A 25,742-nucleotide genomic window follows, 5' to 3' on the forward strand; every position below is an offset into this window, starting at 1 on the left:
TGATTTCAAATCAAATCCTTTATTTAGAGGATTTCAAATTTCAAGTAATCCAAAATTATTTTTAAGACCGATGATTGTTCATCTTGGAACAAGATTTTACCTGACTTGCGTTGTCCTGAGAAAATAAGCAGTTAAGAAGCATACGTTAAGCTCATTTTTGCAGGACAGGACTTTGACATATAGATTTTTCATGCTGTGATGGAATTTTTCGACATATTAAACATTTAAAAAAAAAATTTTTTTTTAGGATAATGAATGGGGTAGTCTACGAATGAGAATAAAATTGTCTATGGTCGCGCCTTCTTTTAGTTTCCTTTATCCTCGTCGATAGTGTGTGACGTAATTTTGTTGCGCGCAAATTTTTTTCTTCACATATTTATGGTTAAATAGAGGACCAATATGCTACGTTCAAAAAGCCCGAGGATGTCGATAATAGTTAGCGGTTAATTTATGGGTCTGGCTTTGGAACCGACACGCCCAACTCCGTTTTCTTTTAGAAAAAAATAACAGATCTCATTGGCTTAGAGTTTGACATTTCGCTCAAGGCCACGCGGGAAACGACATGGTCGCCGAAATTAGTTAAATTATATAATTTCGTGCAGAGATGTGCTTTATTTCAAATAAATCCATTTCAAATGGAAATGCAAAATGCAAAATGGGTATTTTCCATTTTGCAATTTAAATGCTTTTTTAAAAACCATTTTGCATTTTGCATTTTAAATGCTTTTCTCAATGCATTTTCCATTTTAAATGCTTTTTTGCAACATTCTTCCTACTATCTCCACTCATTTTTTTTCATAAGCCCCAAATATCAGTCGGTCCTCAACCTCGCTATGAGAGATAATTTATATTTGTCAAGTTCCTCCCTGGTAGGAGCCCTGGTAATTGAGTGATACCATTACAAAAAACACTGATTCAAATACACATGGGGCCATGACGCTGTAATATTAAATGTTAGATAGCAGTTTCTCTGTTTTTACGTTGGCGACATTAGTCCCGCGCAAATTTAATATGTTTGTTCTACATTGATGTCCATTAAAATGACAAAATTGTTTAAAAATTCTATAATTATTTTGATTGTTTGACCTGAGAAACCATTTTGCATTTTCAATGCATTTTGAAAATAGGTATTTTGCATTTTGCATTTGAAATGCTTTTCTAAAAACCATTTTGCATTTTGCATTTTCAAATGGAAAAGTTTTGACCCATTTCCATTTTGCATTTCAAATGGTTTTGGGTACCCATTTTGCACATCTCTGATTTCGTGTCTAAAATATTGCTTGTTAAAGTTCTTTGTGATAAAAATGTAAAGCCAGTGTAGTGTTAGCGAGTTACAAACATATATTCAACTTAATGTACTACCTACGTAAGTTCACCTTTAAAGTGAATTAAAAATGTTTTTAAAATTAATTATTTTTCCAAATAAACCAAATAATGGGGTAATTCTTGTTATAATTTTAAATAAAATGTATAAGCTGTTCTGTATAATTATTAAAGCTATAATGTGTTAGTGTAGTAATATAATCAATCATTAATTTCTCAGGTAAATTACACAAATACATCTACAAACTGTTGTTTTCAAAATAAAAATGTTAAGGTGATTTAATCAACAATATCATAAAATACATATAGTGAATATAATATGCTTTAATTATCTTTTGATTCTTGCATACGAAAAACATATTTTTTATGCATCTTTTATATGATAACAGACTTTATTCATCATTGATATAAAAATCATCATTTCTTTATCTACGCAGGTGATATATTAGAAAATTTTGTTCAGCATTAGTGGCAGTATTGTTATAATAATATGAGTATAATATGATTCTAGTTGGTCTACTAGGAACAAGATAATTTATCAGCGATACTATTTCAGAGGACTCAAATCAGTTACTGTTCATTTTAAATTAAAAAAAAATAATGAAGTATTCGTTTTAACTATAAGGGTCGCAATTTTTCGCTAGTGTAAATGCGTCCTGCCCATCACCAAAAGGGACCACACAATCTTCCTTCCCATCTACTCCCGTCCTACGTCTCTTTATCCTATACCTATGTATGTTGTAATAAACTGACATCACTTATATTGTCGCACTTGTATAATTAATATTAGCAGAATGTTAATACTTTGTAACGATTAAATTCTTTTTGGTATGGCCCGTATATCAGTCAGTCCCTATCATCGCTATGAGAGATATTTTATACTTCTGTCCAGTTACTCCCTGGCGGGAGCCCTTGCAAGTGATATGATTTAAAAAAATACCAACATACCATAATCGTCACCTTAAAGCAATAGTGGGATATCTTAAAAAATGCTGTTCTGAGATACTAGGAATTTTAGGTTTGCGTGAGCTCTAGCAGCATCAAATTAACTAATCTTGCATATTAATTAATTGACCGGTCGGTGGCCGAGTTGACATCGCGTTTGGGTCTCACCCAGGCGTAGTGTGTTCAATTACTCGGCTGGCTAAGTCCTCCATCACAACACAAGCAACATTTTAAGCTTACTGTGGTGGTAGTAGGAGATTTTCAAATATTGTCAGGTTATTCGTAACCCGGGAATGTTTGTCTTTCTTTTAAAAAAAAAAAAAATGATATGGTATAAGAGAGGTAAATTATTTAACTTCTACACAAAATTGTAATAATAGAAAAATAATTAATTTTTTCATACTAATTTTGAAAAAGTATACGTAAATCTGGAAATATCTCACTGTTGCGTGGAGTGTTTGGAAATCTTTTAAAAATGTGTACACGCAGGTAGACATTTCAATTGCGCCTCTTTTAGCTACACCCTCATGCCGCATGTAACAATGGCCCTGTTGTGTTTTGGTATTTTTTTTTTTTTTTTTTTTTTTTATTTATTGAAACATATAAACAAGGTTACAATTTTTTTAACAATATAAACAAAAATATATCAATCACTCTCCTAATAAAGCAGCTGCTTGTGTTTAGGAGAGGACAACAAAAATATTTTTACATTTGTTTAAATTAAACAAAAAATATTAGTAATAAAACAAAAAATAACACAAAAAATAACAATAAAAGTAATAAAAATATAGGTTAGTTAATAAATGATTCAAAGAATTTAAAAGGAAAAAACATATTTCTAAACAATAAGTAAAGTTATGAGGTGGTACAAGAGTATTTTAATTTAATTTTTTTTTTATATTTTTCGTAGTTTTCTTCCGATCGTATATCAAGGGGTAATTTATTAAATAATTTTACACCCTTGAATATATAGTGATGTTGTGCTGTTGTGGTTCGTGCTAGTGGCACGGTTAGTCCTCCAACAGATATTATTCTTTTGCTAATATTCAATTGTGGTAAATTATTTTGACTAAAGAAATCTTTATGTATTTGTAGAAGTGCAATTTTGTCATAAATTTTTGTAAGTGGGGGAACCGGGAAATCTTGAAAAACATTTATAGTTGGGTAGTAATATGGCTTTTTTAAGATGATTTTTATTAGTATTTTTTGAATAGTTTCCAGTGGGAGTAGGGATGATTTATATGCACCCCCCCAAGCCACGATTCCATATTGTAGGACAGAGTGCGCCAATGCATAATAAATATCTTTTAGTATTTTTAATGATACAATATTTCTTAGTCTAAAAAATATATAGATTAGTTTTCTCATTCTGTCTACTGTGGAATTTATTTGACTTTTCCATTTAATGTTATTATCAATAATTATTCCAAGATATTTTATTTCTTTTTTACTACTAATGTTTATACAGTTTGAATTACAGGGTGCGAATTTAAGGAGGCAATTTCTTTCGTGAATTTTTATGTTTAGATTTACATTTGAGTTATTCCCTGTTAGGCTATAAGGTATAAAATGGGTTTTTTCGACATTCAGTGTCAATAAATTTTCGTCAAACCATAGTTTAACGATATTTATTGCATTATTAGCTGATACTACGACCTCATTCCATGAATTTCCTTCAATAGTTATAACTGTATCATCTGCGTAAGATATGATGTTTCCAATGATTGGGAGTTGAAAAAGTTCATTAACATATAATATAAAAAGTAAAGGTCCCAAAACAGTTCCTTGTGGAATTCCAAAATCTATATTTTCTATTTCACTTAATTCGTTGTTTACTTTAACCTGTTGAGTTCTTTGATAGAGATAACTTTTTAACCATGTTTTAGCTTTGCCAGTAATTCCTATATTATTTACTTTATTAATTAATTTTGAATGTGAGACACTATCAAAAGCTTTACTGAGGTCAATGAATATACTTAAGCATTTTTTGCCTCTATCTAATGTTTTGTAAATAATCTTAGTTAATTCTGCAATTGCGTCTTGTGTGCTAAGTTTATCTCTAAAACCGTATTGACTAGGGTTAATACTTTTTTGGTTATCTGTATAATCAGTAATTTGTTTTTTTATTACTTTTTCGTGTATTTTTGCAATGTTGGATAATAAGGATATTGGGCGGTAATTGTTTACTTCTTTTGGATCTCCGGATTTATATACTGGGATTATAATGGCTTTTTTGTAGTTAGACGGGAATATTCCGTATTTAGTACTTACATTAATTATATGCGTAATCGGTTTGGTTAGAAAATTGCAGTATTTTTTCAAGATTTCTGTAGTTATACCGTCGTATCCTGGCGCACTACCATTTTTAAGTGATTGTATTATGTTTTCAATATTTTTTTCTGAAGTCGGTTTAAAATTTGAAAGATTGCTATTTGTTATTTTATCTTCATGTATGTCATCAGGTTGATAATTTTGGTCAATTTTATATGCAAGTTTTTGACCGACGGTAGCGAAAAATTTGTTGAAAATATTTGCGCACATTTTTGGTTCACGGATAGCATTTATGTTAGTTCCATTATTGTTTATGACATTTATTGTAGACTTATTTTTATTATTTTTATTCATTATTTCATTTATAGTGTTCCATGTTTTTTTAGGGTTTTCTTTTGTGAGGATTATTTTCTCCCTGTAATATTTTTCTTTTGTGTCTTTGATAATTTTAATGAGTTTGTTCCGGAATATTTTGTATTCGTTTTTTACTTGGCTACTGGTAGGGTTTTTTTTGTGTCTATGAAAAGTTTTTCTTTTTTCCGGATAGATATGAGTAATCCTTGCGTAATCCATGGTTTGATTTGCCTTAATTTAGAACTTGGTTGATTATTTATAAAGGTTGTACAGTCTGCGATATGAGCATTTAAAGTTTCTTCAAAGAAGTTTGCGCACATGTCTGGGTTTTGGCAATTTAGTATTGAGGACCAAGATTCGTTACTTAATTTATTGTTTAATTTTACATTGTTCAATTTGGAAATTATGTTAATATTTTTTCTAGAGTCATTTAATCCTAAGTTTTTATTGAAATCTTAAATAAAAATATTTGTATGGTGATCTGTTATATCATTTTTCCATATAATAGATTTAATTTTTTCTGTGTGTTTAATATTGCTCCATATGTGGTCCAGGCATGATGGCGATTGGTTTGCAAATTCTCTTGTGAAATTATTTACACATGATATAAAGTTCATTTCATTCATAGCATTTATATAATCTAATTTATTTTTACAGTGGTTATTAGGACCAATATTAATATTTAAATCACCTATTACGATACAATTTAGATGGTTTTTGTTACATAGTATTTTTTTTAATTCTTCTATAAATAAAGGTACATCAGAACTGTGTGTTCGATATATTGCGATTATATTGAATGGCATATTATTTAAAACAAAATTTAATGACAAACAGTTTGCTTTGCATATGTGTATTTCGGTAATATTGATATCAGTAAATTTTTCTTTAGCGTATACTACAATTCCACTATTTTTATTAATCTGATAATTTGTATTGTAATTTTTGTAGTTTGGGATGATTGGTATATTTATGTTTGCATGTATGTGCGCCTCGGATAGTATTATGAAATCTGGCTGTGAACATAATGTATTTAGGGATACCAAAAGTTCATCCATGTTTTTATTTATACTTCTAATGTTTAGGTGCAAGATTGTTAGTCTATTTATTATATTGTCATAGATCTTATTGCATTCACTGGCTGCTTCACATACGTATTCTTCTATATTTAGATTTTTATCAATTTCGCTTAAGTTAAAATTTTCCATTGTATTTATTTAGGTGTGATAAAATATGTATATAAAATTCTACGAGTAAATGAATAAGTAATAATGCTCATAATTAGTATAACACTATTCTTGCTCGATTTCAGTTCATATCTAAAATTGTAGGTTTTGATTTTTTCTATAAGATTTATTTTATGTTTAGATAATACTCGGAGACATAGTGAGTGTTTGTTTAATTGACAGAAATAATAAATTTGATTCGTTCTTCTTTTTATAATAATTACAATAAAAAAAAGCGTTTGTAAGAATATATCAATAGTACAAGTGAACATATAGTGTAGAGATTTATTGCATATAGAATATTGGCAGCATGATATATGGATTAGTAATGTATATAATAATAATTTTGACAAATTAATATATCTATAATTAGACTTTAGTATTCTGTAATTTACTAGCATTCGATAAATGCAGTTGTGGATTGTTATTGTATTTTCTATTTTCTGGTAGGAATATACAAATGTAGAACGTAGATGTAATGAATTGTAAAAATAAACATAAAAGTGTAGTAAGTAGAGATGTGTTATCATGAAGAAAATATTTAGGTTTTTTATCTTATATATAGAGAATGATTTAAATTTTTTGGTTTTAAATACATATATCCTGACTTTAAAGTATGTAGAATGATGAAAGATTTGTCGGTTTTTTAATGTATAGACTATATTATTATTATTTTTTATAGCTTGTGGATATTCAAAAGTACATGCGTATTTGTAAGACATTGAGAATAGATATGAAATATTTTTATAGACATCTTTAAAATTTATAACAATATTCCAGTTTTTGTTCCGTGAGAGCAAGTATTTTTTTGTAATATTGACAGTTCGTTTGATTATGGACATTTTTTTTTTAATTGTTAGTATCATTTTTGAATATTTCTTAGAATTTTCAGTTTTGATAGTAGGTATACTTGTTTTATATACTGGAGATTGATAGGGAACATCATGTTTTTTTAAAGAATATGTCATAGCATTATTAATTTTGTTAGTTTTTAAAATTTTGAAAGTGCAGGTACATGCATAATATATTGACAATAAACATGAGTTACTATGAAAAATATACCTTGAATCCAAATTAGTATTCAATTTTCTGTTGTGCGAATGCCAGCATTTTTTTATAATATAAACAGTTGGTTTTATCATTCGCATTATGATTGGTAGGAAATGACAGTTGAAATCTCTCATTTTGAAAAGTGCAGTTTACACACCTCGGTTGATTTGTTGAGGCACATTCTTTGAACAAGTGAGCAGCTCCACAGTGCGAGCAGGAAGGCGAATTGTTTTTCTCTTTCTGGTTGCAGTTTCTTGATGTATGTCCGTAACGTAGACAGAAGTAGCATTGTATTACTGGGCAGGCGTCGCCAACCGTAACTCGCTGGTAGCCAATGTTTATTTTTTCTTTATTTAATAGAATCTTCCTGGTTGTGCTGTCTACTTCTACTATGTAGTTAGCGGTGTCATTGTATTTGTTTTTAATTATTGCTTTTATGTTAAAAATAGAATTTTTTTCTGTTTCTTGCGTTACAATTTTGATATCCTCATTTTTGTTCAAGATATCGTCAGTAAAATCTTCTTTGATAAAGTCGTTGAAAATTCCCTTGAATATCATTGTTGGTTTTTTCTTTGTTAATTCTTTGCAGTCAATATCATGTAGATCTTTAGTAATTAAAGTTTGTAGTTTTTTAGCGTCTTCTTTATTAACACAATCGATTACAATTCGATTTTGGGAGATTTTTTTAATGCCTTCAATGCATATTCCTAATTGGCTGGTTTTAAAGTGCCTTTGAATTTTATTTTGTATTTCTGTTGATGTATCTTTATTTTTTGGAGTAATTAAGATACTGTACTTGTTTTTTATATTTTTTTGTTTTTTTATATCAGCAGGTTGATTATTCTCCAGAAAGCCCATTTTGGTAGCAACAAGGCTTATATTCCCTAGCAGTTCTGTGAGTTTTGGTGACAATTTCCCCATTTATTCTTTTGTAAACTTATTGCTTGGGTCCATTATAGTATTTTGTAAGGAATTTATAATTTGGTTTGCCGCAGAGATGAAAGAAAAGGTGTCACTGGTGTCCATGGTACTGCTTCGAAATGTAGAGCGGTAAAAGGTTTAGCGGCCCTGCGTGGACGATGTTGGTCGGCGGTCGAACGTCGTAGCACGTACACACACACACACACAAACTGAGTTCAACACTGGCCTATTACCGAGTAAATCGCTGTTTATCAAATGTTTTGAAAGCTATAACTTTTGTATTGTAAATACAAAAGTTATAACGTTTAACTTACTCTTATAAAAAATAGATATATTGCCATTCTGCAACGGCACAACAGCTTGAAAGTCATAAATGGCAACTACAGTATCATCAGTGGTCTTGGTAATGTTTTTGTCTTTTTCTTGTCGAGATAGCTTTACATTCTGAATGTGTTCAGAATATTATTATTTTTTTTATAATTTCTCATTTGCAGTACTATAGTTGTAATATACACAAAATGCGCAGAGGTTCTTTTTTGGTTTAAAAAAAAATATATATTAAATTTGGTATTGAATATTTTCCTGTATGTAGAGTGTGTAACATGGATATTACCTACCGAGAAACACTTCAATTTGTAGAAATTGTACATCTTTTGGATATTTGGAGATCCGAGCTGATCCTGCACGACAATAGTGCAATTCCACTCTACTAAAGCTGTTGATGTGATTCATAACACCATCAACCAAATCATCCTTTTGCAGGAAGTTGTCTGTTTTCTTTTTTAATGCAGTGCTTATGGTATTATTGCTTATATCTAAGGTTGCCATAAAAAATCTTACATACACGTATGTTATGTCCATCTCTCTCAAAATAATAACCACTAATAGCTAGGATTCATGGAATCATAACCAACTTCCAAAACAGATTCTGAACATTTGTATTTACAATTAGTACACAGTACCTACAGGTATAATTTGATTTGCTCTGCATATCTTTCCTGACTTTGTTACATACTCCTGACCAGTATTCACCTTCAGTTTCTTTATGTTTCTCTTCCAAGATCACCCAACTTGTTGAAAACTATAGAGCTACAGTGAGACAATGAATTTATTTCAATATTTTAAACGACCTTTTGAAAGCAACAGTGGGACAACATCAATATCTCAGTGTTGCTCTGAGTGACCGAACATTTCAATACTGAGATTTTACTTGTAACACTGGCATTTTTTTTTACAAAATATCCCAGTAATGCATCATGTAGAGCTCACAATTTTACATCGAACTGCATACTTATCTCAAAAGTGTATTTTTCGAAGATATCCCACTATTGCTTTAAGGTGACCATATCTCCCTTTTAAACCGTCTTTGAACGCTTACTACGGGGCCTTAAGTGGTTATTGTAATTAACTTACTGAGTTGCCGCCACTCACAAGTTTTATTTTGGAACTAGATAGATTTTAATCGAACTTATATGAACAAGAGATCTTACCCTTAAATAATATAAAAAAATACTCCACTACATGCAGATAAAGTAAAGCTGTTTCAACGATTACTAGTATACCCTGCTAAAAACATATAAACTAGAGGAGTTCTTCCTGAATTGTGTGAATTGCCCCGCGGATATTCTATGCCCGTTGGTTTCCAACTCTCATTTTCAAGGCATAAAACATTCAAATAAGAAACAATTCATACTTCTAAATAAGAGTTCACAAATATTGCACACCTACAAACACCATTGTCTTACAGTTAGATAATTTAGTTGAGAAATAAGAAAATGTAATTAGTAAATTTAATATATATAATCTATAATATATAATCATAATCTAATCCTTTCATATCACTTAATTTTACGGTTATTTAACTGAAGGTTTAATTATTATTTAATTTGAATAAATAAGTTGGAGTTCTCCAGGGGTCAGGCCTTCGTCCTCTGGTGTTGTTCGTAATACTTACACTTATAGACAACATCCAGGTCTATGTAAAATATTGCAGGTGTCTTCTATTAAAATTACATATTATACGACTGCTTTTTATTAATTGTAAATGAAATATGAAGTTAAAATTAGTATAACAATGTAAAAGGCAAAAAACCAAATAAAATAAAGAAAGGTACTGTTACAAGTAAAGAATGGTAAGTGACGCAAGATGGTGGATGACCGACACATACCCGATTCTGTGTCTTCACAATTAACTGGTGAATTGATTGCCAAGATTTTAAAACATGGGACTCTTCAAGACCCATCTTCACTCCTTCCTCTCCACAAAAAGACCCTCCACACAGCATCCCTAAAGATGACATAGGCCCTGAGGGAAATTATTTTCTTCAGGGCCTCCTGTGTGGAGTTAATATTAAAAAAAAAATCTACCGTGATTCACGAAGAACAAGATCATTAATCGTGGATGAAAAATTATATTGTTCATGGACTAACTAACATTTCCACAACATACATTTTGAACTGATAATTTGGAACATATAAATATATTATACCATAAATTGTTTTTTGGGTTCACGTAAAAGATGGTAACTTTTGTTACCATTTTTTTTTAGTTTAATTTTTTGTTTCAAATCATATTACCGCAGTGAACATAACTTTGTATTATCTTACAGTAAAAGTTTAATACAAAATAACTACATTACATGTTGAAAATTCCACTCACGAGATCAGTTGCCACCATAAATAAACCATTCACGAGATCAATACCATCGGGCTTTTTGTATGAAACAAATGGTTTGAAAATGAGAATTTAACACACCTATAAATAGTTTTTAACCCAGTTTTGTTTCAACACTTTTGTTTCAACACGGGTAGTTATTAATAGATATATTGGAATGGATACTTACCTATTACGTGAAATAAATTCTTTGTTTAATATTAACAATTTGTACAATACGAAAAGTTTAAATATAATAATAATAATAATAAGAATAGTATATATACAATAGTATACGCTAGTGCGATTACTGTTTGTAATAAGTTAGGAATTAAATTATCATCCTCTGACGATAGATCATATAGTTATAGTAAACCAGAATGGCAGATCAGATTAGAAAATGATGTAGTATTTTTAAGAAGTAACATAGCTAGAGTAATAGAATATAAAAATGGAAATAGAAGTAGGAAAATTTTGAGACATGTAGATGAAATTGGTAGAAAATTTGGATATAACATTGATAGTCATAGTAATGAAAATATAATCAATGATTTATTGGATTTATTAAAACAAAAATTAGGCGTAAAAGCTAGTAGATTAAAAAGATATAATTATACGTATAATAAAAAAAATAATAATAGATTATTCCAGAAAAATGAAAAAATATTTTATTCCAAACTTGACGATAAACAAAATATTATTTTGAATAATAATATTCCATTGCCATCTGAATCAGATATGCGTGATTTTTGGACTAAAATTTGGAGTAAAGATATAAAACATAACGAGTCAACTCCCTGGATAGAAAATGAAGAACTCAATTTTTCAGGTATTGAACAAATGAGTTTTTCTAATATATCGGTTGAATTGTTAACCAAAATTATTAAAAATACTCATAATTGGAAAGCCACGGGTTGCGATTGGATACATAATTTTTGGTACAAACGTCTGACTACTTTACATCCTCTTTTGGCAAAAAATCTTTCAAAATTTGTTAGTCAACCTCAAAATTTTCCAAATTTTCTAACTAAGGGCATTACTTATATGTTACCCAAAAGCGAAAATATTAATAATCCCTCTCAGTACAGACCCATTACATGTTTACCGACAATATACAAAATTTTGACCTCTTGTTTAACAGATTTAATATATACTCATTTAGATGAAAAAAATATTTTATCTGAACAACAAAAAGGTTGTCGCAGAAAACATATGGGATGTAAAGAACAATTAGTTATTGATTCTGTAATTCTAAAACAGATTCAAACTCGAAAACGTAATTTACATACTTGCTATATAGACTACCAAAAGGCTTTCGATAGTGTCCCGCACTCGTGGCTGATCAAAGTATTAAATATATATAAAATTAACCCCATTATTATTAACTTTTTGGAAAATATTATGTCCTTTTGGAATACCAATTTACTTATCAATTTAAAAGGTAAGAAAATAGTAATACCGGGCATTTCAATTAAAAGAGGAATTTTTCAAGGAGACTCATTGAGTCCTCTTTGGTTTTGCTTAGCATTGAATCCTCTATCTAAAATGTTAATTAAAAGCAAGTTTGGAATAAAAGTTAAGGGTAATACAGGGGAGAGTAGTACAATTTCGCATTTATTATTTATGGATGACATAAAATTATTTTCGAATTCTGAACAAAATTTAGAGAAAATGATTGAGGTAGTTAAAAACTTTTCAGATGATATCAAAATGACTTTTGGTTTAGATAAATGTAGAACGATCCATATAGAGAAAGGCAAAATTGTAGATGGGGACGAGAGTATATTTAGAAATTTCCAAATTACTAGTATGAAAAGGGATGAGGTTTATAAATATTTAGGATACCCACAATCAAATAGATTAGACCATACTAGTATTAAAAATGATATTAGGATTAAATTTCAAACTAGGATCAGGAAAATTTTAAAATGCAATCTATCTGCTAAAAATTTAGTAAAAGCAATAAATACTTGGGCAAAACCTCTATTAACGTACTCATTTGGCATAATAAAATGGTCTAATACAGATTTAGATAACTTAGAAAGATTAATTAGAACTACGCTAACAAAGTTTAATTGCCATCATCCAAATTCAGCTATAGAACGAGTTAATTTACCTAGAAATTTAGGAGGTAGAGGTATAGTCAAAATAACTTCTTTAAAACATAATCAGGTAGAAATGCTAAGAACTTTTTTCCATAGGAAAGCTCATAGCTCAGAAATGCACAAAATAATTTGCAAGGCAGATAGAAATATTACACCTTTAAATTTATATGATGAGAATGCCAACATTTTTATAAATCCCAACCAGGAATTATTAGATTCCTGGTCAAATAAAATTTTACACGCAAAACACTTCAATTATCTCAACCAAACATATGTTGACAAATTTTCGTCAAACAAATGGTTGAGTATTGGAGAGTTGAGCGCAGAAATAGAAGGATTTATGCTTGCCATTCAGGATAGAGTCATTAATACTAAAAATTATAGAAAGCATATAATCAAAGATACAAATCAAATTGATGATTTGTGTAGAAAATGTTTGGCTTTTCCGGAAACTATAGAACATATTATATCTGGATGTTCTATATTAGCACCGTCCGAGTATACATTTAGGCACAATCAAGTTTAAAAAATAATTCACCAAAATTTGGTAATTAAACATAACTTGATTGACTGCCGTAATATAGTACCATATTATGAATACGAACCAAATTCATTTTTAGAAAACGAATTTTATAAAATATATTATGATAAAACTATACTAACAGACCGAACGATTAGTCATAATAGACCCGATATAGTTTTACATGACAAAATTAAAAAAATAACTTATATCATTGATATAGCTATTCCAAATTCCTGTAACATTCAAAAATCTGTTAATGAAAAAATTAGAAAATACACAGATTTAGGAAACGAAATAAAAAGAATTTGGCACTCTCAGACTATAAAAATATTACCATTCGTTATTTCGGCTACTGGCATTATACCTAGCTCTCTCATTAAAAATTTAGGCGTATTAGATCTATCAAAAAATTTATATATAAAGATGCAAAAGTCGGTCATTTTGAATACATGTAGGATAACGAAAGATTTTTTAAATATTTATGTTGAGGGATCAGTAGGATTTATAGGCCCTGTTAGAAGTACTACCGAGCCGAACCCTCTGATATGAAAATATCTGGAGTCGGTGAATTTTTTTTTTTTTCCCATTTGATCTCTGGTGAGTTGACGTGTTGTTCTTGTATTGTTTTGTATTTATTTTACTTATATAATGCACTTGCATAGTGTTGATTGACTAGCTGATCATTTGTGGAAAAGTGAGTGGAAGGGTTTAGTTTTTCCTATGGGGAAGATTTAACCCGGACAACAAAATCGAAAGTACATAGTAAAATAATATTCCAGGATGTGGGGAGGTTAGTGCAATCCCACACGTCCCATATAGATATACATTTTTTTTGTACAATATATATAATAAATTATCAAATAAGGAAAACTATGCAGGGTGTGGTCTTGAGTGCGCTTGGGTATAAAATAAATAAAAATAAATAAATATAAATATATATACATATACACAAATACATAATTATCACATATGAACACTGCTTTTTTGCGTATGCATAAAACAATATTGGGGACATAAGGTTTGTACTAACAGTTGAAAGCCGATTGGAAAGGGAAACAAAAGATTTATAATACTTTATTTTCAATTATTTAAAACAATTAATGCTAATCAGGAAAATTTTCTTCAATCTTTATATCTAACGTCTTAATCTAGTTTTAACAATAATTTCTAATTTTTTAATGTAAAATTACTTAATAAATTCGATTATTTATCTTAATACAATTGTTCTTAGGACTTCACCATACTGAACCTAACAACAGAAACTATAATATATTGATATAGTTTTCCAAATCGAAAAAGTACGCCATCATACTGCACAACTATGGGCAGACTGATGGAACCTAAGCGCAAGCCATATACTAAGTGTGTTGTTCGCACTTTCGGAGTATCTGGGCCGAAGGCTTGGAATAAACTCCCTCTGGAACTAATATCCATCACTAGTCAAACAGATTTCAGGTCTAAACTAAAAATTTATCTTATAAGCTGTAATACCCTTTAATTAAATATACCATTCCTGAGAGAAAGTCCAATTATTTCCTAAATCCTGTACCTAAATTTCGCTAATAAACAATTAGTTAATGTTTATTAAGTGTTAATCTCAAGTGACCTACCGGGTAAGTATGTTACTGTATATTATCTCCATATATAGTTAGTAATAACATAGATCATTGTAGAAATGTATTATAAATGTGTACAGCGCCTTCGAGGTGATTTTGCACGCACGGACTATTTAAATTTTTTAATTAAATAAGTCTTCTACTGATAAATGATGACTAAATAAAAAAAAGCTCTATCTATTTAATTACTAAAATTTTGAAGTGAAATCATGTATTTTTTTATGCAAAATTTTCTTTCGTATGGGATGACGGCCATATTGACAGTTTGGTATGTCAGTATTACCGATATAAAATATAAAAAGGTTTTGAGGCAAGTTTTTAACAATGTAATTTTAATTTATACTATATACGAAATGACAGGAATACCGACATAACAAAATATCGTAGTGTAGACAGAAATAATTGGAAAACATTTCCATACAAAAAATATCATTCCACATAATTATCGTTTTAAATGCAATTGTTTCCATTCACCCCGTTTGCAAATAGATAACTTTTAAAGTAATTCAGTTAAATTAAAGGGTTTATCAAAAAATATATTTGTATTGAGCGTAGCAAGTGATCCTAAAAGTTTACCACGGATTTTAACTAACTAACCATGACACCGTTTCTCCGCAGAGATAGGCAGTAAGAATGGATTTCAACAGAAAACACATTGTCACACATGTCTTGTCACATTCAAACATCGCCACATATATACTCCTTTGTTCCTCTTGTCTACTCTTGACATGACCCGACTCAAGTATTTGGTTCAAACGATCTTGGCATGTATTCCTTGGGAGACATAGACTTCTTCTACTATTCACATTTGCATCCACTGTGGTCGACAAATGTTTCATCAAACCTCCGTTTCCACAACACGAATAGTTGTTCTCGAAATAAAAGCGGGGTTTTTCTCCACTGTGAGTCAGCACGTTTCTCATAAATTGTCCCTTTTGAGAACATAAATAGTTAAATACAGATCATGAGAAGGTGCTGTGCGTCTGAATGTCTCGTCAAATCTCCCTTCCATGAACATTAATAGTTACGGTCGATACATGAAAAAGGTTTTTCACAAACGTGTGTTACGTCAATTTACCCATTAAAGAATATGTTTAACTGTAGTCGAAATATGAGAAAGCTTTTTCTCTACTGTGAGTGCGCATATGTCTCATCAATTGTTCCTTTCGAGAACATGAATAGTTACAAACGGGACATGAAAAAGGTTTCTCACCACTGTGAGTAAACATATGTCTCTTCAAATCTCCTTTTCGAGAACATGAATAGTTACAATCGGAACATGTGAAGGGTTTGTCTCCAGTGTGAGTTAGCATGTGTCTCGTTAAATGTTCCTTTCGAGAACATGAATAGAAACAATCGGAACATGAAAAGGATTTCACTCCGCTGTGCGCCAGTATGGGTTTCGACAAATAAACCTTTCGAGGGCGTGAAAAGTAACAGTCGGAATATGAAAAAGATTTTTCTCTACTGTGACTCAGTATATGTCTTTTCAATTGTTCCTTTTGAGAACATGAATACTTACAATCGAAACATGAAAAAGGCTTTTCTCGACAATGAGTCAGCATGTGTCTCTTCAAATCACCCTTTCGAGAGCATACATATTCGCAATCGGAACATGAAAAAGGTTTTTCTCCAGTGTGAGTCAGCATGTGTCTCCTCAATTGTTCCTTTCGAGAACATGAATAGTTACAGTTAGAACATGAAAAAGGTTTTTCTCCACTGTGAGTCAGCTTGTGTCTCTTCAAATCACTCTTTCGAGAGCAAGAATGGTTACAATCGCCACATGTAAAAAGCTTTTCTCCATTGTGCTCCAACATGTGTTTTGACAAATCACACTTTCGAGAACATGCATAATTACAATCGGAGCATAACAAAGCTTTTCCTCCACTGTGAGTTAGCATGTGTCTGGTCAATTGTCCCTTTCGTGAACAAGAATAGTTACAATCGGAACACGAAAAAGGTTTTTCTGCACAGTGCGTCAGCATGTGTGTAGACAAATAAACCTTTCGAGAACATGAATAGTTGCAATTAGAGCACGAAAAAGGTTTTTCTCCAGTATGGGTGCGCAAGTGCTGTTCTAACTCTGACTTATAAGTGCACGAGTAGTTACAATGGGGACACGATAATCGTTTTCCCTTAGTAGGCTTCTTCAGATGTGTCAATAAGCCTGAAAATGATTACGGATAAAACTTAACATGTGTAATAAAATGAATGTAATAAAACGAAAAAACTAGCAATAGTTAAATAATAAATAGCACGAATTGTTGAATCAAAAAAATATACTTTTTACCTGCTGTATGTGTAATTCTTTCAGAGCATTTTGAACTTTCATTTTTAACACCCGGCAGCTCTATGTCAATTTCAATTTTATAAGGAACTCCCCTTTCATCTTCTCGGGGTTCTGGTTCCACCTTGATGGTTACAGTATTCATATTAAAGCTACCTGAAAAAAAACAATACGTACATTGATCAAATGATCATATGAATCTTGCCAAGACGAACATCAATAACTTCAAATAATGCATTTAAGATTACGATCGCCCTTCTCTGAGAGATCTGCAATTTATATGTTTTTGTGAAAATAACTACGCTTAAATATACAACTAAATAACCTTGTAGATGTGGGAAATTGGATAACTTTAAACTTTAAGAAATTAAAAACATCCCAGATATCTTCAGGAACCAATGATCAATGATGGAAAATCCATTATTTCTTGGGAACCTTCAGTACGGAAATTTGTTGCTCACAAAGAATGGAATAATGTTTTTTTTGCGTTTATGTTATATGTATTTTGAATGCATGATATATGTAGTAAAATGGTGGGATAAATGTGAGAAAGTTTATTAGCAACATAAAATTTTGCCCCTAGTTTGGCAGTTTCCTGTAAAAATCATTTATTTTTTATTAACTAAATTTTTGAACATAATATTATAATTTAGGTTTTACATAGCTTCTGTATTCTATTTATACTACTCTCCCATTAAAAGCATTTGCTTGTGGATGGAAGATAAGTTTACATTGGCGAAAAATTAATGGTATAGTAATGGTGAAATAATTAACATATTTTAAATTAAAGATTTATGTTACATTAAGGTTATAACTACAAAGTAAAAAATAATTACGAAATTAATATATACATAATTTGTGAGATTTTCAAGTGAAACTAGGAGAAGCAGTTTTTTGTTCATAATTTCCCTAAAATATTTTTTATAGAGTTCAATATTTGTTTTTTATCATTAATGCTTCTGATTTCTTCTGGTGATTTATTAAAGAAATATTTTCCATAGTGGGTTTAATGTTACTGATATAAATCTTAAGGATAATGCCAAAGGAACTTATGTATGGCAAAAAATGACGTTCTGAATAAGCATGTCATGTCTGCGTGACATTTCAAAATGGACATGGATTCCCAACTGAATTTAATATGTTTTAAATAATGTTCAAAGCAACTTACTGGCTGTGCAAGTACTCTCCTCATACTGCGAGAATTCCTTCTTTACTTTTGAAAGGTCAAATTCTATACCCATATTCGGTAATCCACCCCCGACCGCTTCCTGGGGCCCTGGTTCCGACTTGATGGAAACAGTATCTGGATTAAATAGACTGCACTCCATGGCACTGCTAGGGTAACGTATGGTAATTAGTTTGAGCCCAAATACCTGAAACATATCATTGTCACAATGAAACATTTATTTGTATGAGCTTCCGATATTTTGTTTGAGTTAAAATATTCCGTCGAAACAATGAAATCGTATTACGCATTACGCACATTGGCCATTTTAATTGTGACCTTGAAAATAAATCATTTGAAAACAGTCGTCAATTGTCTGATTACTCTATATCTCTATAAAAAACGGTTTTGCTGTGTATTGGATCTGCCATACCACTTTAAACAAAACATCGGCAATCTTTCTGTAATTTGTGATCATTTGAGAGAACGCCTTTAAAATAATATTCTAAAAATTGTTAGATGTCATATAAACAAAATCCTTAGTAGTACGGATTTCATTACTTACCAATTGGCGCAAGTTAAGCTAGTTCACATTTAACACAGTGCAGTTGTGCATTTGAGCATTCCGTAGTCCGAATTAAAGAACAGTGGTAGGTTAGTTTGATTGGGAATAAGGGTCGTTAGCAAAACGAGTATCGTTATTGGTAATCGGGTAGAAAATATTTAGCTTCAGCACCTACAATTAATTCTCGTGCGTGTTATTTAACTGTGACGATAAGCATTGTAATGTATTTTATGTAGAAATTGATTTGGAAACAGGATGAAACCATTGACTAAGAAGATACAATCCGTCAAAAATTTTACAATTGCTGTCAGTGTTGCCAAATCGATAATTAAGCGCAGACACGAAAAAGTTAGAAGGGATTCAAAAGTAGCGATGAACACAATCGATGGTTTACTCGATCTTTTTGACTATCGAAATATTTCCATTCAAACCGATTCTGTCAAAAATCACGCAGTCCGAGACAATCGTTTTGAAACGTCATCGAACCAGGAACCGATTCTGTCAAAAATCATCACACAATCCGAGACAATCGTTTTGAAACGTCATCGAACAAGGAATTGATTCTTTCAAAAATCATCACACAGTCCGAGATAATCGTTTTGAAAATCAGTCGAAACCACAGCCGTCGTGAAAAATATCTAGGATTGCTTGACGAACGAAATCATAGAACGAAATATTTTTCCCGTAGTACATTGTGTTACGTCATACGGGAAAATGGGATTAAGTAATTATTCTTTGCTAATCGTTAAATGTTTAATTTTGATATTATCTATCAAACGAAGAAGCTACGAGACGTGTGTGAACAATTTATTCATATTTTGATATTGATAAACTAAAATTGATCATTTTTATAGTCCTGAAAAAGCACCCCGAAGGCGCTCCATAAATTTTTTTAAAGGTTGAATGTATTTTATTTGTAGAAACTATTTTCTTATAATTTGAAGAAGGTACGAAACTTATTTGTATTATTTATTTAGTATAAATGTAGATATTATAAATTTAACGCCATGTGAAACGCTAAAAATTCGTTGTCATTCACGTCATTATAATAATACTAGATCATTGCTATCTGCAAGTAACCAATCAAATAAGCATTATCATAAATAAACCACTCTCAGCATCATTGTCAGAATAAAGACCTAACCACCAAAATGTTGCCATATCTATGTACCATGCTTTGCCTATATGCCCCACCCCTCTCACTCTAACCCATCGTAATCTGGCTCTGTCCGCAGCTAGTACTCCAGCGGAAATCCGAGCAATTAAATCGATTAATTACTCGATTCTTTTGATACTTCGATCATATAAATGTTTTGTTCATGTAATGTTTCGACACTTCCCATCACTACGAACGAGGAACTAAATCTACCGATACCTATTGAAAATCATTTTTCAAATTTCGTGTGCATGAAATGAGTGCGGATGCATTTATGACAACATTATGCATTCAGTATATTGAAATTGTTTCTTTTCATGGCTAGTAATTCTGATATTTTATTTATTTTTTACAGTGGGATACAAACGACCCAATTTTTTTTCTCTAAAATTCAATAGACAACCCCCGCCTGACGTATACGAAAATATTGTGACACCTCACCTCCCTCACCTCATTTGAGGTTGGGCATTTTCTCACCCCATTTCGAAAATTGATACCCAACCCTAGAAGTATGGAATACTCGGATTATGGATTTTTTTTTAAAATACTTGTTAGTATTTAGGGAGTTATATGTATATGACGATTGAGCGAATTGAATGTAATTTTTTCTTAAATTGCATTAATTTGAAGATCTGCAGTCCCTGCAATAAATAAAACGCAATTTGAATGAAATTAATATGAACCTGAAAAGCCAGATTCGTGGAATTATAATCACTATCTATAACTTCAGTATTGTCTATGCATAACCTGCAAATTTTGTTGACGTATGTTTTCTAAACCGACCATCCTTACTTCCTGTAACTAAACTCTGTTTAATCCCAAATATTGATAGTTATTAGTAAGAAGCATTGTTTATATTCAAAACGATTCTCTCAACCTTTGTCATAACTTCAAAGTCACAATTTATATATTTTTTTCTAAATAAGTGTCTCGACTTCATTGTTTTGACAGAATATTCCAACCGAAACCAAATTTTAAAAAGTCATTCAAATTAGTGTTCCGTTACAACTATGTTCGGTTTCAGGTATATTTGTTTGAAGTTAAACCAATTACCAAACGTTACCACAGCCGTGCCATGGATCTTTTAAATTCAGAGACTATATCTATCAAGACGGAACCAGGGCCCCAAGAAGAAGGCGGAGGTGAAATGTCGTTCACGGATATAGATTTCGACCTCCCAGATGTAAAGATGGAATGTTTGCAACATGCGGATAGTACTCGGTCAGCCAGTTAGTTTCATTGAATATATTAAAAATGTATGATGTTTAATTTGGATGTTCGGAATCCAAGTCTGTTTTGAAATGTCGTGAGAACAGGACAGACTATGCTTGATCACAACTCCCTCTATTGTCGTAGATGAGTATATTTGGTGTTTCCCTTTAAATTCGTCCTTGCCAGAAAAAAATTACAGTACTCTTTTAACTTAATTATATTGCTCACTGTAATGTGTGAATGAAAGAGTATGTGTGCAAGCGAGATGGAATGCTTGCGTAGTTAATAAATACGTATGGAAGGTAGTTCGCGTCCTCTTTTTCCTGTGACAATTCCCCGATTAAATACCACAAGATACCAACCAAAGTGTTCTCTCTTCATACCCACATTGGCATACACTCAAATATATCACACTCACAAAAAGTGTTCGATTCCTCAATTTTTTCCAAATTCCAACAACACCTCGTTTTATTTGGGACATGATGTAAAATTTAAATGTCATCTTACAGGGTGCGGTTTGGAAATTTCCTTGTTTTATACGAGTATTATTTTGAAATAAGGAAGTAGAATTCTTTAAACACGTGTATTTTTACTAAAAATTACATTAATTGATGCGAGATTCCATCGACTTAAAACAATCAATTGAAAGCGTTCAAGAGCAGCGCTTTTCCTTCTCGTAACATCGACCCCTTCAGAAATTTGGGGTCATTCTTATTCATTTATTTATACGCCTAAAAAGCCTTTTTACATAAAATCGGTACAAGGAGCAGTATTCATTTGAGAATATATGCATTATATAGGAAATATTAACAGTATATCGATGTAATTCATCATAAAGTAGGTCCAAAATGGATATATGCATACATTAATGTGAAATTGTGATTACAAGTATAATAAATTATATTTAAAAATAATTTAAAAAAAACACTAACTACTAAACAATATTAGTAAAACGTATGAGTAACATACAAAATAGAAATTAAAACAACACTACACATAAGACAAAACACTAAAACTACGTTACAATGCTATTCTAATTTGTAGGATTCAACAAAGTGCTGGTAAAGATTAAGCTTAGTTCTATAAATGGAGTCAGTAAATATGTCAATAGTACCCCCATACTTGTTGCCCAGATCATCCTATTGGTTAGTGAGTGTGTCAGTGTGTGGTTAGTTAGTGAGAGTTTTATGATGAGTTTTCACAGGGAGGAAATCCATAATTTGTTTTATTTTGGCTATACAGGGTGTATCGGCACGTACCCGACAAACTTTAACCAGCTATTCCTTAGCACATTTGGAGTAAAAAATGTTATAGGCACTTTGCTGTCCGGTAACATTTTTTTAAAATAAAAAATTTACTATTGATATTTTCACCACATGTCACCACTGTTTTATCCTTTGTCAAAGTTTGAAAACCCACCTGGCAATATTTTATTCGAGTTTCGTTCGATTAATATACGTACGTACCTACAATGGCGCGCTTTTACGATCACAACGAAATGGCATGGCACCATTCGTCTCATTTTTAGCTATTATTATTTAGTGTGTATGAAAGAGCGATCACGCTTTTGACACACTTGCTAATAACAGCTGTTGAACACGAGAAACAATGCCAATGACAGTGACGGAGTGTGGATTTTTTGTCATTTTTTGTTTTTAATTGAAAAAAAAATGTTACCGGACAGTAAAGTGCCCATAACATTTTTTACTCCAAATGTGCCAAGGAATAGCTGGATAAAGTTTGTCGGGTACGTGCCGATACACCCTGTATAATACTTATGTAATATCTGAAATAAATGTAAACTGTCGATTTCCCGAAAATTAATAATAAATAAATAACTGAACTTGAATAGGATTTTCACAAAACTTTAATTTTAAATTCGATGACTTGTTCAAATTCTGTGAAACAACCCGTTCTTAGGGTCGAGGTGGGGGATTGAGCGTTTACTCAACTGGTCACTCAACCAGTTACGATATGCGAGATTGTGTGATTGCGAGGTTTTTATGTTATCGTCAATTTACCTTAACGACTTTTATATAAAATACCGCTTCTACGTGGTTAATCAATGGTATATTCGTTATTTTTACGGTTAATGCATTTTTAATTAAAAATATATGTTTCGTTTCGTATCGATGATCAATGCGCTAATTAATGTTTTGTTTTTCCAGGTAGCTTTAATGTGGGGACTGTTACCATCAAGGTGGAACCAGGACCCCGAGAAGAAGATAAAAGAGGATGTCGAAATATGGAAATTGATATAGACCTGCCGGATGTTAAAAAGGAATGCTTAGAACGTTTTGAAAAAAATGCCCATACAGCAGGTAAAACCGACATTTATTATATAATTTATCAATTCGTGCTTTCCTATTTTATGAATGAATTTTTACGTTTTTTCTTTGTGGAGGTGATAAAACATGTTGAGCCTTAATCGCCTTTTTTCACAGATTTGAAGACACATCCTGTGGAAAAACGATCATCCTGTCTTCATTGTAACTACTCCTGCTCTTATAAGTCTATTTTGACAAGACACATGCTGACTCACAGTAGAGAAAAACCTTTTTCGTGTTCCCAATGCAACTATTCATGTTCCTATAAGAGTAATTTCACAAGACACATGCTTACCCACATTGGAGAAAAACCATTTTCCTCTTCCGAATGCAACTATTCGAGTACTGAAAAGGGTAGTCTGACGAGCCACATACTGACCCATAGTGTATAAAAACCTTTTTCATGTTTCCAGTGCAAATATTCATGTTCTCATAAGAGTAATTTGACTCGACACATGCTTACCCACAGTGGAGAAAACCATTTATCTGTTCCGACTGCAATTATTCATTTTCTCGAAAGGGAGCTTTGACAAGACACTTGCTTACTCACTGTGCAGAAAAACGATTTTTATGTTCCGACTGCAACTATTCACATTCTCATTAGAAAGCTTTTAGAAAACACCTTTTGACCCATAGTGAAGAAAAACCTTTTTCATGTTCCCAGTGCAAGTATTCATGTTCTCAAAAGAGTAATTTGACAAGACACATGCTAACCCACAGTGGAGAGAAACCTTTTTCCTGTTCCAAGTGCAACTATTCATGTACTCAAAAGGGTAGTCTGTTGAGCCACATACTGACCCACAATGGAGAAAAACCTTTTCCATGTTCCCAGTGCAACTATTCATGTTCTCATAAAAGTAATTTGACAAGGCACATGCTTAACCACAGTGGAGAAAAACCTTTTATATGTTCCGAATGCAATTATTCATGTTCTCGAAAGGGAGCTTTGACAAGTCACATGCTGACCCACACTAGAGAAGAACTTTTTTCATGTTCCGAGTGTAACTATTCCTTTTCTCATAGGGGTCAGTTGACGACACACAGTGGAGAAAAGCCTTTTTCATCTTCCGATTGTGGTTATTCATGTTCTTAAAGACGGTCTTTGTCAAGAAACACGTACCTGACTCACAGTGGAGGAAAACCTTGTCCGACTGTTACTATTAATTTTCACGAAAGACACATTTGACGAGCCAAATGGTGTGATACAGTGTGAAAAAACTTTTTTTATGTTCTGTTTGCAACTATTTATGTTCTTAAAAGGGTCTTCTGTCGAGCCCCATGCTGACCCACAGTGGAGAAAAACCTTTTTCATGTTCCGAGTGCAAATGAAGATTGGAAGGAACTCATGTTTAGCCACAACTGAAAAAAACATGTTACCAGTTTAATATATAGTTGTATGTATTGATTACTAATGTGATTTTTTTTTATTCGTTTAACTTTGTATATTGAAAAATAAAAATAAAGTTGAATCCTGATTGTCTATCATTCATTAAACCAATAAAAAATATGCCTCACAAAGAGTGTGTTTTGTTTTGTTATCAAGTCGAGACGAGGCGTCGAGAAACCAGTATAATTATTATTGGTTTAGCTAAAACTATAAAATACATTATTTTCTATTTTCTGGAACACAAATACTTACTTCTCAATATTGTCTATCTGATAAAAAGTCTTTTGTAAATAAAATGTGCGTATTAAGTGAGTCCCTATTTTCAATATATTTACAAAAATTTGTTCATAAGCGCGGCCTCATAATAAAGTAAGGAAGTGACATTTTTTCAGATCTTTGTTTTCTGTACCTACTCGAATGAATTAATTAAAATATATGTAAAGAAAACCACTTAGGAGTGCTTTCTTTAAGTTTGAATTTGCCGCGTTACCGACAAGTTAGTTGGTGGCCCACTAGATGTCACTGCTGACAGCTTTGACATTTGCGAACTAAAGCGAGATATAAAAGTAAAAGGTCATCATTATTTCATTAAATACACCTGAATATAATATCTCACATTATTAAGAAACCTGAAATAAGGGCTTTAAATGTTGTTT

The 25,742-nt window shown here is 31.4% G+C and overlaps 1 protein-coding gene across 1 annotated transcript; it reads left to right on the top strand.

Annotated features, from left to right (window-relative positions):
• The first annotated feature begins 20,903 nt into the window (after positions 1–20,903).
• LOC149415779 (uncharacterized) lies at positions 20,904–25,084 on the top strand. Its single transcript, XM_089641688.1, has 4 exons — positions 20,904–20,998; positions 21,185–21,389; positions 23,541–23,693; positions 24,960–25,084. The coding sequence occupies exons 2-4, from the start codon at positions 21,236–21,238 to the stop codon at positions 25,082–25,084; spliced, it is 432 nt and encodes a 143-aa protein (XP_089497814.1). The 5' UTR covers positions 20,904–20,998; positions 21,185–21,235.
• The last annotated feature ends 658 nt before the right edge of the window (positions 25,085–25,742 follow it).

The sequence above is a fragment of the Hesperophylax consimilis genome, chromosome 17, assembly GCF_061612785.1.
Source record: "Hesperophylax consimilis isolate HC1 chromosome 17, BYU_Hcon_1.0, whole genome shotgun sequence".
NCBI lineage: Eukaryota > Metazoa > Arthropoda > Insecta > Trichoptera > Limnephilidae > Hesperophylax > Hesperophylax consimilis.